General features: G+C 41.6%; 1 protein-coding gene across 1 annotated transcript in view; it reads right to left on the minus strand.

Moving 5' to 3' along the window:
- LOC145403388 (KICSTOR complex protein SZT2-like) overlaps positions 1–17,336 on the minus strand; it is a 214,005-nt gene that overhangs the window by 186,307 nt on the left and 10,362 nt on the right. Inside the window, exons 8-21 of the mRNA XM_080275171.1 lie at positions 16,968–17,098; positions 15,357–15,516; positions 14,311–14,416; positions 13,357–13,618; positions 12,701–12,856; positions 11,482–11,592; positions 9,980–10,109; positions 8,478–8,582; positions 6,745–6,884; positions 5,510–5,755; positions 4,118–4,196; positions 2,928–3,067; positions 1,131–1,230; positions 861–935 (exon numbers count right to left, since the gene is read on the minus strand). Of these exons, the coding sequence (XP_080131297.1) occupies positions 861–935; positions 1,131–1,230; positions 2,928–3,067; positions 4,118–4,196; positions 5,510–5,755; positions 6,745–6,884; positions 8,478–8,582; positions 9,980–10,109; positions 11,482–11,592; positions 12,701–12,856; positions 13,357–13,618; positions 14,311–14,416; positions 15,357–15,516; positions 16,968–17,098 (1,941 nt within the window). The remainder of the gene's footprint in view (positions 1–860; positions 936–1,130; positions 1,231–2,927; positions 3,068–4,117; positions 4,197–5,509; positions 5,756–6,744; positions 6,885–8,477; positions 8,583–9,979; positions 10,110–11,481; positions 11,593–12,700; positions 12,857–13,356; positions 13,619–14,310; positions 14,417–15,356; positions 15,517–16,967; positions 17,099–17,336) is intronic.

Here is a 17,336-nt window from a genome sequence, read left to right on the forward strand (position 1 = left end):
TTCAATCTGAGGGTTATTTATTTTATTTCATTTTATTTATTTATTTGTTTGCATCACTGTATTCCTGCAACCACCAGAAGAGTTTACTAAGCTTGGGGGGAATTTTTAAAGAAAAAGGGGTTAAATAATAGCCATCAATAATTTCTTCACTAAAAAAGACCCTTCCTAGCTTGAATAAAATCATTTGGAGGTAGCCTGAAGGAAATGAAGAATATCAATGTCACTGTAATGAAGGTTTTTTTTTTTTTTTTTTTTTTTTATGTGATCGATTCTGGGCATAGGCTTCACAGCCTGCTTTCAAGGCCCAGCAGTCCTCCTACGTACCGGACACCTCTACATGTCACCACTTCGGCGCTAACACCCACTGTCCATATTGAATACATGCTAGGGCTGTCTCATACAGGACTGGTGTATTGGTATTAGCGGGGGTATTTTTACGACATGTCGGCGGGCCTTCTGGTAGATCAGTAAAGTCTGATTTTTGTGAAATTCAAATCCTTAAACTGTTCCCTGCCTCAGCGGGATTTGAACCCGGGTCCGTCAGGACTGCAGGCCAACTCTCTACCGATTGAGCTACCGCCTCCCCTTACACATTTCCTTCAATGACTACATATATATTTGTTATACATCTGGTTAATACACAAGTCACTGTTACGGGTCACAATTTTTGACACTGTGTTTGCTCTCAAGTCCATTATAAATTACAGAAAAATTGATTTTATAGTTCCAGGTTACCCATAAGGCTAATCTTGTTTCTCCAAATTTACATCATAAGCTGTATATTTTGGAAAGCATCAGTGACTTATAACAAGGCCTATTTGTAATCAAGTTTGACAGAAATAACTGAAGGTTGTACTCACGGCCTGTGCCAGCTGCTTATAGTTGCAGTGATGGAAGTGTGCATCTGGGAGAGCACATGGTGGGGGTACAGTGGCCTCCTGGGGTAATGGATCTGGCAAAGCATCCTGAGGTGAGAGGCAGCGAGGCGATGATTGAGTCTGAGACTGGTCAGGAGAATCAAATGGGGTGTGCTGACCGACTGAAAGTTGAGTGATGGCAGGGACAGCATTGGTGGAGTAGGAGTTTGGAACTGGTGGTGTCTGCAGATGAGTTGAAGCTGGAGCAACAACCACACCATTCTGAGGCTCCACCCAACACTCTGTCACCACCTGCATCTCACCATCTGCCTCTACACTGTCACCTTCCTCTTCCCATTCCTCCTCCACAAGACTGAAACAAGGGCAACATCGTATTTTAATCTGTTAGCTGTCATGCTTCCGCCAAGAAAACACTGTACTTTACCGTACTGAGCAATTCGGTCCACTACAAAGTACTGCACGTGAAAAATCATCTCAGTATCAACCTATTATATAGCTATCTATCTACTGCCAGACGCCTCAATCCCGTTTGGGGTGGCCACAAACAAATCGCCTCCAAGTCGCCCTGTCCCCCGCCATTTCACTCCCCTGCTCCCAACTTACACCCCCCTCTCTCATATACCTCTCCACCCCATCTCTCCATCTCATCCTCGGCCTCCCCCTCCCTCTTTCCCCCTCCACCTCACTCATATATACTCTCTTCGTCAGTCTTTCACCCTCCATCCTCTCCACATGGCTAAACCACCTCAGTGTGTTCCTCATAACGCTTCCTATCACATCCACATCAACACCACAACGCTCCTTTATATCCTCATTCGTCAGCCTGTCTCTCCATGTGACTCCACAGGCTCCTCTTAAATAACTCATTTCCACGGCTCTCACTCTTGACTTGTGTCCTTCCAACAACGTCCAAGCTTCACTTCCGTACGTTAGAGTTGGTATCACAATACTGTCATGTAGTAACTTTTTCACTTCCATGCTCACTTCCCTGTTTCTTATCACTGCTTTCAAAGAACCAGCAACCATTCTTCCCTGCTGTACCCTTTCAAGCACTTCACTATTATATAGCTAATTATGAAAATACTGTACTGTCAGGATAAATTTGGCTATCAATAAAATGAGAAAATAAAACACTACATTCAATTTTATACATACATCATCTAATCCAGTGTTGCTCCATGAGGAACGCAGAAACCCTGGGCTAGGCAAGTTGGTCCTGACAATTAAGATGAGAGTGACCAGCCTCACTCATCCCTGCGTGGCATTACGTGTGCAATAACCCCAACCATCCCTTGGACATAAACCTACACAGGCTCAATCCGACTGAAGCGCCCTAATTACCCACTGAATCACCAGCAGCTATGTTACCACCCAGTGTAGTAAATAGTTTCCCGGTGTACAAGAAACCATCTGGCTTGTCACTCATCACCAGTATGCAGAAAGAGGAGGAAAAAATGAAGAAAAGAAAGACAGACAAGGAAGGAAGGAAAGAAGGAACTAAGAGAGGAAAGGGCAGTCACTCACATGCAGCACTGCATCGAGTGAGTGGATGGTGAGCGGCCCCACCTACAAACATTCAGATATCTCAATAATCAAAGTACTAACAAAAGTTTTACGTAAATTGCACAACTGTAGTGATTATTGTCACAAACCCCTATCCAGTTATTGAACTGTTTCAACCCTCAGCCTCACTTTATACAAAGGGCTACAAAGGAAAGCAAGCTGCAAACGACCTACTGGTGCTTTTGAGGCTGCTTCCTACAGAGTAGGTTAAAACTCACCACCACCACTCCTTCCCGCCAAAGCTGGAGTTGCTATACAAGGTTTCTATTAAGAAAAATAAAACTGGCAGTAGCATGCATAAAATTTAAATCGTGGAAATTGAGAAATATTAGGTAATTATAACTAACTTTTGGTACAGATGTTCTTAAAAAAAAAAAAAAAAAAAAACTAAGCCTATGATAACTGTATTCAGGATAAGGCCATTACTTTGTAATTCCCATCTTTAACTGCCATGATTCCTAACCCAAACTCCACTTAGTGCCTCACCTGTCCTTGCTGCCATTGGTGAGATGCGGAGGGAAGATGATGTATTGCACAACACATGGATATGTCGTGGTACCTGACCCTCCGCTACTGGCCACAACGTGCCCCAACATCCCCTCCTCCTCATCTTCAGTCAACTCCAGCTGCAAAACACAAGGAAAAAGCTTTGAGTAACAAGCTATTATTACAAAATACTTCTGCATGAAAGAAAATGGATACTCAACAGAGATACCTGGTGCTTTTAAACACAGTATAGTGTCTATGAAAACTTTCTCAAAAACTATACTTTCTACTACATTATATACCATCACAATGCACTACTCATAATATAGTACCAGTATAGGAAGTGAAATATCAATTAGCAACCATTAATAATTTTATCCCTGGGGAGAAGAAACAGGATAAAGAATACTATCCAACATCCCTTGCATGTCACAAATAATGATTAAAAGAGAATTAGAATGACAGGCTGGAAAACTTTCTATGCTTGCATACAGAAGTAATGACTACATCATTCACTGCTTGCTCTGCAAACAGCTGCATATCTCCAATGGTATAGGAGGGGGATATAGTACAGTACCTAGTGGTTCTCTTCTCATCTAATTTGTGTTCCCAGTGAAATTAGGGTTTCATATTCTAGATCTCCCAACTCTCCATAAATACAGTATGAGAAACTGGGTCCAGGGTATTATGCTATTATCAGACATATGGTCAGTACATTATATGTATTTGTCACTACCTTCACCATCTTACATTTAGCATGGTGTTACATCATATTTGGAAATGTTGCAGTGATGCTATCAATAATAAATATGATGTAACTTCACCAAGTGTTTGAGAGTGTGGTGCAAGAACTGATGTCAAACTGACAAAACAGTTTATTTCACATTCTGTTTAATTATGACCACATTTCTCTTCACCTTTTTAACTGCTGTTTCTGATGCATAAAGTGTTTTACTGGATATTCTTGTGTATGGAGGTAAAATTTATAGCAGAACTACATCATCCAGTGACACAAATGCCCCCAGTGCTTACACTCAGATTATTAAGTATCCAAATTAACTACCATAACCATCATGGGAATATTTTCAATTAATGGATACTTAGGCAAAAATTATTAGCCTTTTATAGTAATTTACCACACAAAAAATGTTCACTATATGATAAAAAGAAGAGAGAAAAAAGAAAATTACCTTCATTTCAAACTCTCGCACCATAGTGATGATTCCATTACATGAATGGGCAAAATTGAATCCCTCTTGTAGCCTTATCCTGCAAAAGAATACTGAATTAAGAAAATCAAGATTCCATATATCAAATCACAGCTCAACCACTTAACTTACATTATGAATTTACACTAACCCTGAAGAACAAGACCTATAGCTGCCAACATGCTTCTCACACACAACTTGTCATTACTCTCTCTCTCTCTCTCTCTCTCTCTCCGCTGTATACTACTTCCACTCATTTCTTTAACACTACATACACTGTTCATCTTCAAACAGTACTCTCACTTCCACATCATATCATCCTTACCATCAATCTGACTTTTTCTTGCTTAAGGAAAGGGTGAGGTAGGATCCAGAAGCATGGTGCAATTAAAAGTGAACTACAATATATATCTTGTGAAATCAGTACCCCAATCATTCACATTTCATTAAATACCACCAAATCCTGGCTCAATTTCATAAGACTAACCATTAACACTTTTTTTTTTTTTTTAATAGATGCACTTCACATATCTACCAGTCAAATAAGCAACTTACAGTACATATTAAACATAAAAATAATTCATCATCATCAACATCATCATCCTGCTCAGGGTAAGAAATCAGTAACAACTGACAAGTAGTCTGCTGGACTACCAGATCTGAAAAATAAATAGTCCGAATTTTGACTGACACAGAGTGCACAGTACACATTATTAAGAGGAAAAACAAGTGACATAAATAACCACAGATCCATAAGTAATTCTTTGTTTTATAGTTTACCATGTGCTATGTCTTGTATTGTTTGGGCAATACATCAGACAAGCTGTAAACCGGTACAATATTTTGTAGGCTGTTGTCATTTCTGGTAGTATCACACAAGCAGATTACTAACAATTTCAAAAATTGACCATGACCTCTTTTCCACACCCACAGATGGTGTGGGGTAGGGTCCAGAAAGCAAGAAGAGAGAAAAAACACGACAGAGGCAGTGCTAGTCACCAGCATGCCCACTGAAATGGACTATGCATTTAACTCACATGAATGAAACCCTCCTAAAAAAAAAAAGAGAAGATGAAGAGAGGAAAGGGTAGGGGTAGGGGCTAGTGAGGAGGTTAGGGACCCAAGCAATGGCAATGCGTGACAGTTGAGGTGGATGGTGCCTGTACTCCCCACCTCCAGCATCAGTGGTGGAACTACACAGCCGGTAACACCTTCAGATTTAAACTCTCATGAGCTATGCCCCGTAATCAAAATTTTGTCATCTTTCTAGCCTTTTCTTCCCACCTCAGAAGGGAGTGGAGTAGGGCTTTTAAAAAATAATCTATCAAAAGCATTCCAACACAGAAATAAAGACCTCCACAAAGATTCCTGTACCTGGTAAGGCAGTTGAGAACTCGAGCAACGGCACTGAGAGCGACAGCTGGGGCAGATGATGCCTGTACTCCCCACACCCAGCGTCGATGGTGGAGGTAACGAGCCAGTAATGCCATGTTGTGGTTGCCAGGCTTACTGCTGCTCCCTCCAGCCCCACTTCGACCAATGTACCCACCAATGCCACTTGACCCATATGGGGAGTCCGATATCAGGGGGTTCAAGGGATTACTTGGTGGCTTATTATACCTAGGAGAAAATATGTCATCATCATCATCATAACCTTCTTTCCCCACCTATGGATGGAGCAAGGTTAGAAAACAAGTCCTTAAATAAATATATACAGTACAGTATAACAACACTAATGATCACTGACAAATTGAATGTTAAAAATAACAAGCAATTAATCAGCAACTTACAATTAAATTCAAAACAGAATAATGAACACAGGACCTTGACATTCAAAAGACAATTCTGGGTCTGGGAATAATTTATGCAAATTAGATACAGCAACTGACCATGTGGAGAATGGAGAATGGGATACTGATTACAAGTGTATGTGAGTCAAGTGGAAGAGAAGGGAAGGAGGAGACCAAGGATGACGTGGAAGAGTGGGGTGGAGAGGTTGTGATTATTGCTGTTGATGCGTCCCTAGTTTGTCTTGCCTAACAGATTCATAAATCTCAGGCAAGCAACTGCTTCCATGAAACTATCCTATAGATACTATAAAGTACATACAACATGCAGGGATCCAGTGCCCCCTTTGTGTCAGGAAGTTTTTGCCAGCATAAAACCAGGGTCTTTCTCGTGGTGATGTGCAGGGAAATATGGGGAGGTTTGACTCCCAAGTGGATGCTGATGCTGCTCCAACCGGAGTCCACAGTGCCACCACATATAGGCTCATCATACATGAATGAGGGAGGTGCAAGTTAGAGAGAGGGCACCTCATGAGCAGGGGGCAGGATAACAAGGAGGGAATTTTTATATGGCCACTCCTTTCAGGATTAAATCCCTCACCTAAGATGGCTTCTTGTGTGGGTTTATTCCTGTTATCTACAGACAATATTATTCAGCTTAGAGGAGAAATTCTTTAGTAAAGGGGTACATGAAGACCACATTGAACCCGTACACTTTGGTAACTTGATCCTAAACTAAATAAAATCATCTGCAGGTAGAAAAAAAAAAAAAAATCATTCTGAAGTGATTAAGTCGTCTGGTTACAGAAAGCTAAAACTAACCATATGAGTATCTTTTCCACAGGCTTGTGTGTGATGACACAGCAGGGGGCGGAGGAGGGGGCACGAGACAGAGGGGGGCGTGGCACTGGCGCTCGAAGGTCCCCCGATGCTGAGATCGTCATTTCATTCTCAAGCTTGTCCTGAGAATGGTAAAGTTCATCATCATCATGACATTACTTTCCACTAAAATGTAACACATTGATTCATTGTCACTCTAACCTTACTTGTACTCCACATCAATATAACTGGGTGGCTCATAATCATTCTAACCTTACTCACTTCCCACTACAGTATGAGTAGTTCACCATCATTCTAACCTTATGCACTTCCCACTACAGTACAGGTGGTTCATCATTTTCGCCTTACTCACTTCACATTACAACAAGGGTGGTTCATCCTCATTTTAACTTTACTTACCACTAGAGTATGTGAAGTTCATCATCATTCTAACATTACCTACTTTCCAGTACAGTAAGAGTGACACATTATCACTCTAACCTTACTTCCCACTGCAATATACAGTGATTCATTACCATCATCTTATCTTAACTACACCTCCATTCATCCATCACCCAATCTTATGTTGCCCCATGATGTATAGGAAACTATTTGGCTTGTCACTCAGTGCAGAGTCACCCATTGGCAGAAGGAAGAAGAGAAAATGAAGGAAGGTGAGACAGAAGAGGGAGTGCAGAGTCGCCCGTAGGCAGAAGGAAGAGGAAAAAATGAAAAAAAGAAAGAAGAGGATGGAAATATGGCTCATTGTCATTATCCTATCCTTGCCTCCCAAATCAGTATAATTGAGTGGCTTATCATCATCATCTAACCTCATTCCCCACTACAATAAAAGTGTGCTTCTTTGTTATATCATCATCATCATCACCACCTGGAGCTCCTTTCCCATCCGTGGGTAGAGTGAGGAGTAGCAACGTCTAGACAGCCCAAGTCTGCCCAGTCCAATGGGCCACACTTCCATTCACTTATCATTCAAGCCCCTGGAACCCTGGCTCAATCTTTGTTATAACACTCACTTAACTTCCCACTACAAGTATGTGTCATTCTTTTTTATAATCCTCACCTAACTTCCAGTTACAATATAAAAGAGCAGTTCATTACCAAACTCCTAACCTTACTTTCCACTACAATATAACTGGGTAGGTAAGAGCAGTACAGTAACAGTAGCTGTAACCCCAGGCTCATCTGGATGTGAATCTGGTGGACTGCAGGCTTAAGTTCCTCTTCTCCTGCATCCCAACATCCTCATTTCAGGGGACAGAGAAGTAACTGACAGATATATATCCAGGCAGTTGAGCCCCTAGATTGTATCAGTGCCACCACATGAAGGCATCCCTCTTCAGCATCAATAGGGTAGGCAGGATCCTACCTATCAAGAGAACTACATGCCTAAACAGACTACCCAGTGAAAACTGCCACATAAAGATTATCACTGAAACCTTCAAAGTTTCCAGCTCCACTTTACAGGCACAAGTTATACATGATCATTAAATTTCTATACAACAGTAATCATAATGGTGTTAAGTATAACCAAGCTTAAAATATATATAACAAGTGAAGGCAGATTAGATGGTTGATTTGACTAGTGACCAATGAGACTTTCCTACATCTTAACTAAGGCTCACTGAATTTCATGCAACCACAACTGAGTATTTAAGCTGTAACAGTGCCACAGTTCTGTCAGGTAAAAACACAATGACTACAGTGCACGTGCTGACCTCCTGCGGGTGGGTGGTGGGAGGGAGTGACTTGCTGCGCTCCGTCATGGTCACACGGGAGGGGAATGCCAGACACCTGATCTTGGCTCTAATGTGTCCCACCATCTGTAAATAAAATGAGGTTAAGCACACTGTTCTTATGTGGAAATTCTAATTCTCATTAAGTAAACACATAATTTTAGGAAAATTTACACACTTTTAAATTGCAGGAAAACTGACCCAATCTAAAATACAATTGATCCAAAAGCACTCTCCTGGATGATACCATACGCATAGCAAATACTGTACAAAGAAAATCCACAACCCATAATAAATATAGGATCCCATAACATACACATCAAGACTGATAATACATAAGGCATATCCTGATATCCACCGCATCAATAACCCACAACTCACTACACTGTAAAAAAGAAAATTGGGGAACATTCCCACAATCTGAGCGGCTGTTGATTCACTGGTCTGAACACTCCGCCACTCCCTACGTTTGAAGCGAGTGCGTCCGAACGTGGGTGTGGTGGTGCATGTAGCTCTCCCTGTCCTCCCTCCATCCTCTCTCTTCTTCACTGTCCCCAACACTCTCCGGTCCCTCCTCCATCCCCAGCCAAACTCAGCACTGCCAGGCATGTCTCCCTCCCCGTCCCCCCTCCCTCCCCCACCCTCGCTTGTCTCTCAAGTGTGTGTGTGTGTGTGTGTGTGTGTGTGTGTGTGTGTGTGTGTGTGTGCGAGAGAGAGAGAGAGGGAGGGGGGTAGGGCAGTAAGGCAGTTTGGCTGTCTTGTCTCCCTCCCCAACCCCCTGCCCTTCCCCACCCATGTTTGTCTCCCTTCCCATCCTCCCACCCTCCCCAAACCCCTGCTTGTCTCCCTCCTCATCCCCACACCCTCCCCAACCCCTGCTTGTCTCTCTCTCCATCCCTCTGTCCTCCTCCTCCCCCACTTGTCTCCCTCCTTGTCCCTCCATCCCACCTCCATTTAGCACACTGCCTGCCTGCTGACCTGTACGCATCTCAACACCACACCTCCCATCACCTGACCTTTCTGCATGTGATGTTTTATGTCTCATTTTTTTGGCAATAGTATTGTTTAGGAGGATCATAACATTACCTAAGGTGTTTCTGTGTCAGTCTCTATTGAGTGATCAAGGTATATGAGAGTTTGGGTTTGGGTTTGGAAAGCATATCTGGTTTTCTTCAGTATCTTATGGGGAAAACTGCTTAGATATCCAACATACTCGCTGACCGAACACTCCTAACAGTTTTCAACACAGTAGGATATTGGGGTACGCCTGTATAGACACTGACTGATATATGTTACCCAACACAAGAAGCTAAAGTTCTCTCTCTCTCTCTCTCCAACAAAAAACAAATTCTCTCTCTCTCTCACCAAAGTTTTCTCCTTATCAAACAAATTTTAACAGACACTTCAGATCTTTCTGTTTTTCTCTCTTTCTGACAAAACCTACTAAACCCTGTATCTTCCTCCCTCACTCTCAGCATACGCACCTGGTTTCTAACATGTCCTGGTGTGCCCCCAAGGAAGGCAAGGCGGATGACGAGGCAAGGGGGGGGCTTGGAGGTCACCCGCACTACCAGGAAAGACACTGGTGATCCATCCTTACCTCTCTCACCCTCACTGTGATTAAATGGCACCAAGAGAAAGTAGGATGAAATGTATTGGAATGACATTATGTCATCATCACCATCATCATTATCATCATAACCATCATCATCATCATCACCATCATAACCATCATCATCAATACCATTACAGTGTCATCATTCCCATCTTTTTAATCCTCATTATCATTACTATCAGCACTAATTACAAGTGATAAGAAAACACTGGCAACTGCTAGTTTCACAATCTTAATCCTCAACCTACTTGGAGTTAAAAATTGGCCTTTCAAACCATCTAAACTCAGCAATCATTTTCATCAAACGGAAGAGAATCATGCATTATATTATATGCAAAAATATTGTTATAGAAGCCATTAGGATTTTTTCTTCATATGATAAATCTCACAAAAACCCATCAAGAGTAAAGCCCTCAGACTTTTCTGCTGCATCAGGATATGTAACTAGCACTATGAAATAGAAGAAAGCATATACAGTAACAAAGTATACAAAAAAAAACTTTCAATTACCTTAAAGTAGGTGTGGTGGATTTTTTTCTTCTTTACAATAAATCCAAAGAAATCCCAATGAGCAAAAAACAAAGATTTTTCAGGCCTTTCAGAATAAGTAAATGATACAATTTGATGGAGAAAGGTTTTCTGGGCGTGTTTACACTTTTTACCCATATGGGAGGCTGTAGGATTTGCAAATACTTCACGTCTACGGCCACCACCATGATCACTATCACCAGCATCACCACCAGTACCATGAAAGGCTGAGGGTTTGCTCTCCACAGCTGCTATAGGCCTATTGAGGCCTACCCAATCTTTGTCCCACCAACCCACTGTCTCCCCAGAGACTCACACTACACCACCATGCAGTCTACAACCTAATCACCCATGCCATATTTACTGTAAGCACAGGAAAAGACTGATTCCTAGGACAACAGCCGCAGTTCCCTAATAGGTCGTCTCTAGACGACGGTCTCACTTAAGGGGTTACACAAGTACAAGTCACTCATCACAACACTGATAATATTTAACATTATGAGACCAAGCTCTACAATTACCTAAACAGGATGTTAAACTGCTGTCATTTATTCATCAATAGTCTTTCAGTGATGAAAACTATCAGTATTTCATTACCATGGTTATATTCTCAAGTGACAATACTTTTATTCATCCCAAAGGTTGTTCTTCCTTATACCTTACAATACCACTGCATGAACAGCAAACTCATGGATAAAATTATGATCCAAAAGTAATATGCAAACTACATGCCTTAAATACTACTGTAATGTGCATTAATAATGTACAGTACAGTTATATCCTAAACTTCATTACTGAAATATAATGCCCTATCAATGATCATTAAATAGGCATTAAACTGACCCATAAAGAAACTTGACATAAGAGTGATTCTCGATGAGGACAAAATCGCACCACTCTGCAAGCAGCGTGGTGAGGGCCAACTCGGCTTGACGGCAGTGGATCACCCCATACCTGTCAAGTGCAAGTGTGAGAGTCGATGACAAGCTTGCAGTTGGTAAAGACAACTGGTAACAGTAATGGACAATTCTATATTATTCCCTGATAGGTACAGGGGCCTAAGGTCAGGCTACCACAGTCCTGTATTCACATTTTAGTATTTTATTGACTAATATACAGAGCAGTTCTATTTATTACCACCATCATCATCATTCTGACCATATTATCCCACTGAACAGATTTCAATCAGCTCAGGGAAATCTCTACCATACTCTTCAAAGAGCTAAACCCATCTAATTAACTCAACGATGAGTGTTGAATAAACATCTTAGCATTTTATTCAAGCTAGTACTAATTTTATTCAGCTTACAGAGATTAATATAACTTGAAATGTTAAGATGAGATGATCATCCTACTCCCCTTGGTAACATTACATGACCAATAATCATCCACTCATCTCCTGGGATGGACCCCATGCATATGGCAAGGTTGAGAGGAAACTGTACAGACAACCTGGTTAAGAGGTGATTAGTCAACATGATGCAGCATACAGTAGTCTGAATAATTTACTTAAAAACTATAGTTACTATAACACGAGGTATGTAAAACAAAAGGTAATTTCTTGATGAATTCCTCATTACCTACTTAAACACATACTGATATTGACCATCTCCAAGCTACATCGTCCTTGCATGCCTTTCTCATTCTTCCTTCTCTCAACAGTGTACTATTCCACTCATGGCCAGCATCACATACTATCTCTCTCTTCAAACAGTATCTATTATATCCATATCCAGGACTTCCTCTCAGACCTTACCTATTTGCATTTTTTTTCCCCCCATCATCTCAGTGCATTTGTCTTTATCCATCCAGTTATCCCACATTTCACTCCTTTCATCCATTTCAAATTTTTTTACAAATTTCTTCATTATTCATGCCACCCGCTTTGTTCATGTCTGCACCTGTTCTGAAAAATAGCCTAAAAAGTTCTCAGTATTCTTTTCCCAAGTTTAGATCCATACCACAGTGTCAGAAGCAGCACACTTTCATGTAGGGTCCTCCTCACCTTTACACATTCAATCTCCTGTACTTTCAAATATTCTACTGTAACACTTCTTCGTACCTTCCACTGGCAGAGGTGATGTGCAGATTCTTCGGGAGAGGGTGGTCATGGGCAAGTATGACCCCCAGGCGGTGAGTGTGAAGCCATTTCTGCCAGACATTGGTGTCCAAGAGGCACACTGGCCGCCAGAAACTGCTGAATTGTGGGTACTGGTCGCTAAATACAAGGAATGAGAAATTCAGTGAGTCAGTATCATCTAATTGCTATAAAAGGATAAGTATATACGTCATAATGCTGGCTACCTGTATCATGAACAAGAGAGGTATTGCTGTAGAGTTGGCTGGAAGAAATTATTTTGCAGTTTACATTTAAATGCTGTATTGAGATATCATATTCAATTACCATCATCATCATCATCACCACCACCAAAAACAAGTACATAAGTGGAAGATTTGTAAAACTGCATGCCTGATGCAACAGACCTCACAGCTATTAAATGGATAAATTAAGGTTAAAAAGACAAGGAAGAATCTAAGAAAAAGAAAGAACAAAAGCAAAATAAAATCAGTTATGAAAAAAAGAAGTGCTGCAGTATTTTCTTTTCTCACCATATACAATATCCACAGGCATATAATTCTACCATACAAACAATTCTTGGTAGAGTACTGTGGAATCATGACATACTGCCATACATGAACCTTTATATGTTCAATGACCTGATGGCATCAGAGAGAACCGGAGGGTGGTGGTGGTAGCGAGCAGGGGTGTGGTAGAAGACCGGATGCCCACTCCTCACACACTCAGGGACAGTGTAGTGTGTGGGTGAGGCGGAGAATGACTGCAGGCCAACCAGAAGTATGTCAGTGTTGCGTAGGTGTTGCAGTGCACCCCAGTACCGGCCCACTGCCCCACGTCGGTGCTGGGATCGCAGACCACCATGACCAACACTCGTTACATCATTCAGGAACTCGTACGTTGCTGATGACATAATAGGGCAGTATCATCATCACTGTTGTCATCATCATCATCATCAGCCACTACCACTGTCACTGTTATTATCACTATCATCATCATCCAATCTAATAATGAGGTGAGGCAGAATCCAGAAGCAGGGAAAGATAAGGTACTAAGTGGGAAGACTATCTACACTGTGCTTAGTGAAACAGGCCATCTCTTCTTTGCCTCCTCCACCACCTTGCCTCCTACATCCTTCCTCCATATCTCTGTCCCTTCATTTTCCCTCTTTCATCCTAGTTCCAGCCCTTCACTATACTTCCTCCTCCTTCTTTTCTTTTTTCCCTTACTAATTCAAGTTCCACCCCTTCATTTAACTTCATCCTCATCTTCTTTCCCTCCTTTATCTAAATCCCATCCATTCATTTTCCCACTCCTCCTCTTCCTCTACTACTGTATCTTCTCTCCATCATCCTGCCTCAATGGTTCCATTCCTTCCCTCTCCCTCTTCTTCCCCCACTGTCTTTCCTCCTTAATTCTGCCTCTATACCTCTATCTGTAAATTTTCCATCCCCCTCCTCCTCTACAACCTTCCTTCCTATCTCCTTACCTCCATCCCCATATCATCATGACCATCATCATCATTATTATACATCTGTCTGCCCTCCACCTCCTCCTCCTCTTCAAAAGCTACATGGAAGCCAAGTGATACTCACCCTGAATCCATATCTCCACATTGACAGACGGCTGTGCTGGCGGCCAAGCTGACCGGATGTGATACTCAATAAAAACTGAGTATTTCCAGGGCAACACCATCACCAACTGTAGACCACAACAAGTAATTCACTACGGATTCAGTTATTATTAAGTTCAAATACCACAAATTAAAAAATACATATATGTCTTTCTCTTCCTTATACAATGTTACTAATCTTATGTTTCACCAACAACCAGAAATGGACTTTTGGAACACTCAGTATAACCATCTACTGATCATTCTGTCCTTTACTGTCCCACCAGGAGTGTAAGGAACTATGCACCGTTCTGACATTTATGGCAAGAGGGATAAGTCACTTTCTCTTGGGCAGCATTATGAGAGTAGTAAACTGCAACCATCTCTCAGACATAAACTCTTATGGGTCAAATTCAGCTGATGCACCTTTACTCACCATACTACAAGGCATCCGTTTGTTGGTTAAATGGTTACCACCCAACACAGTACATGATTTTCTGGGTTACAGGAAAGGCAAAACATAAGGTATCTTAAGAAACCCATCCATCATCCAATCCTATGTTGCCCCATGAGAAGTGTAGGAGCCTGGGACTAGGCAAGTTGGTCCTGACATTTAAGGTGAGAGTGACCAGCCTCACTCATCCCTGAGTGGCATTACATTAGCAATAAACCCCAACCACCCCTTGGATATAAACCTGCACAGGCTCAATCTGATTAGCGTGCCTTAATTACCCAATAAACCGCCAGGAGCCATAATCTGGTTATATGGTTACCACACTCAGTGTAGAGTCACCCACAAGCAGAAGGAAGAGGAAAGAGTGAAGGACAGAAAGACAGAAGAGGGAGTGTAAAGTCACCCATAGCAGAAGGAAGAGGAAAGAATGAAGGAATGGAAGAGAAGAGGAAGGAAGGAACAGAGGAAAGTGCAGATACCTAAAGCAGCACTACACTGAGTGAGTGAATGGTGAGCGCCTCCACCTACCACTAAATAAATAAAAATTAATAAATCAAAACTCAGTGGAGTCAAACCTGTATCTGATCATCAGTGATGGACACCTGTTTGATGGCATAACCCTCCCTCAAGCGGCAAGACAACACAGCAGAAAGGGACGTGGCCAACTGGTGCTCCTGTTCTTTCTTTCGCATCAATTCTGTTGTCTCTGGGGCAGCTGGCAACAAGCTCTGCCATCTGATGCATATATAGAATGAATAAGTATATAAATCCTGAGGGTTTACAGTACAGGGAGGGGATCCTCAAACATATTTACAATCCATTCCTTGTCATAACCATGATTTGTTTTTGCAGGAAGAACTGGAGACAAAGTTTCTATTGCTTTCTTTCTTTGTCCTTACACTGAAAACAGATAACACCTATCACTGTTTTTGATATAAGAATGCAAAACAGGGGAAAATTCTCATTTCACTGGCCATGCTGCACACACAAACCTGAGATACAATAGGGAATCCAACAGAAATACCTCTGAGAATCCCACCCCAGTACAGCATATCATGCCTCATAACCATTAGGATATTTCTATCTGGTAACAATTTACATCATGGCTAAAAGAAAAAACAAATTCCTATCACCTGAAGCTCTAAAGTCATGATTTATTTCCTATCACCTGAAGCTCTAAAGTCATCATCATCATCATCGAGACCTCCTTTCCCACCCTAGGGCAGGGTCATGATTTATTTAAAACCTTGGCATATTCCATCAGTGTTCCCATACAAAGGCCACCCCTGAACTTCATTATATATATATATATATATATATATATATATATATATATATCTATCTATCTATCTATTGCCAGACGCCTCAATCCCGTTTGGGGTGGCCACAAACAAAACGCCTCCAAGTTGCCCTGTCCCTCGCCATTTCACTGCCCTGCTCCCAACTCACACCCCCCTCTCTCATATACCTCTCCACCCCATCTCTCCATCTCATCCTCGGCCTCCCCCTCCCTCTCTCCCCCTCCACCTCACTCACATACACTCTCTTCGTCAGTCTTTCACCCTCCATCCTCTCCACATGGCCACACCACCTAGTGTGTTCCTCATAACGCTTCCTATCACATCCACATCAACACCACAACGCTCCTTTATATATATATATATATATATATATATATATTAATTAAGGTGCAACTCCTGCCCTGTGCACCTCTATATACATTTCACCCATCCATACTGATCTTCCATCAAGTCTTCATTCCTCGAAAATTCCACACCTCACTTTCACACACATGCATTTGCTGTTCAATACCCAGCCAACTGCTTGATCTTCTACACCTCTTTCCATCCTCAAACTAATTCATACATACCCTGTCATCACCCATCAACTCTCTACAACACATACCTTGCTTTCTTCTAGCCTTTGATAATTAGACTTAAAATTTTCACAAATGTCTAAGCTTATTTTCCTTACTGTGGAATCCATATGCACTTGCAATTTTCCTCCAATTTACAATACCAGTCATGTGGCAAAAATTGTACAGTATCATTCAGGAATGCATCATCAATGTATAAGAGGAACTTAATGTACATATACAACAAATTCTATACAACTAACTTGAATATCCACAAAAGACTGTTCTGCTCACAAAGTCACTTCAGTAATTTTTGTAAGGTTATACTGACCCATCACATGAGGATGGAGGCAAGACAGAGGAGCAGAGGGTGTCACTGGTGGACCTAGGAAGAGTCTGGAAACCCCATGAGAGCAAGCTGTTGTGGTATTCATTCATGTCATAGTCGTAGTCTTCACCTTCCTAGGAAACAAAGTAAGGAACTATAAGAGAAAGGCAAATCAGCAAAAGTGGTATTAGCCAGTCATCCTTGTAATGTAGTAGCCATTCATGTCATAGTTTTCACCCTCCTGCAAAATACAGAAAGGAGCAATGAAAGGATGGTAAACTAACACAACAGCATTATTTGCCATCCTTGAAATGTAGCCCCTCACACCAAAATACAATTATTCACCTCATGCACTTCATTCTAACAATACAG

Source organism: Coenobita brevimanus, chromosome 60, assembly GCF_032717465.1.
Source record: "Coenobita brevimanus isolate Jiangsu-jjx chromosome 60, ASM3271746v2, whole genome shotgun sequence".
In the NCBI taxonomy this organism is placed as follows: Eukaryota; Metazoa; Arthropoda; class Malacostraca; order Decapoda; family Coenobitidae; genus Coenobita; species Coenobita brevimanus.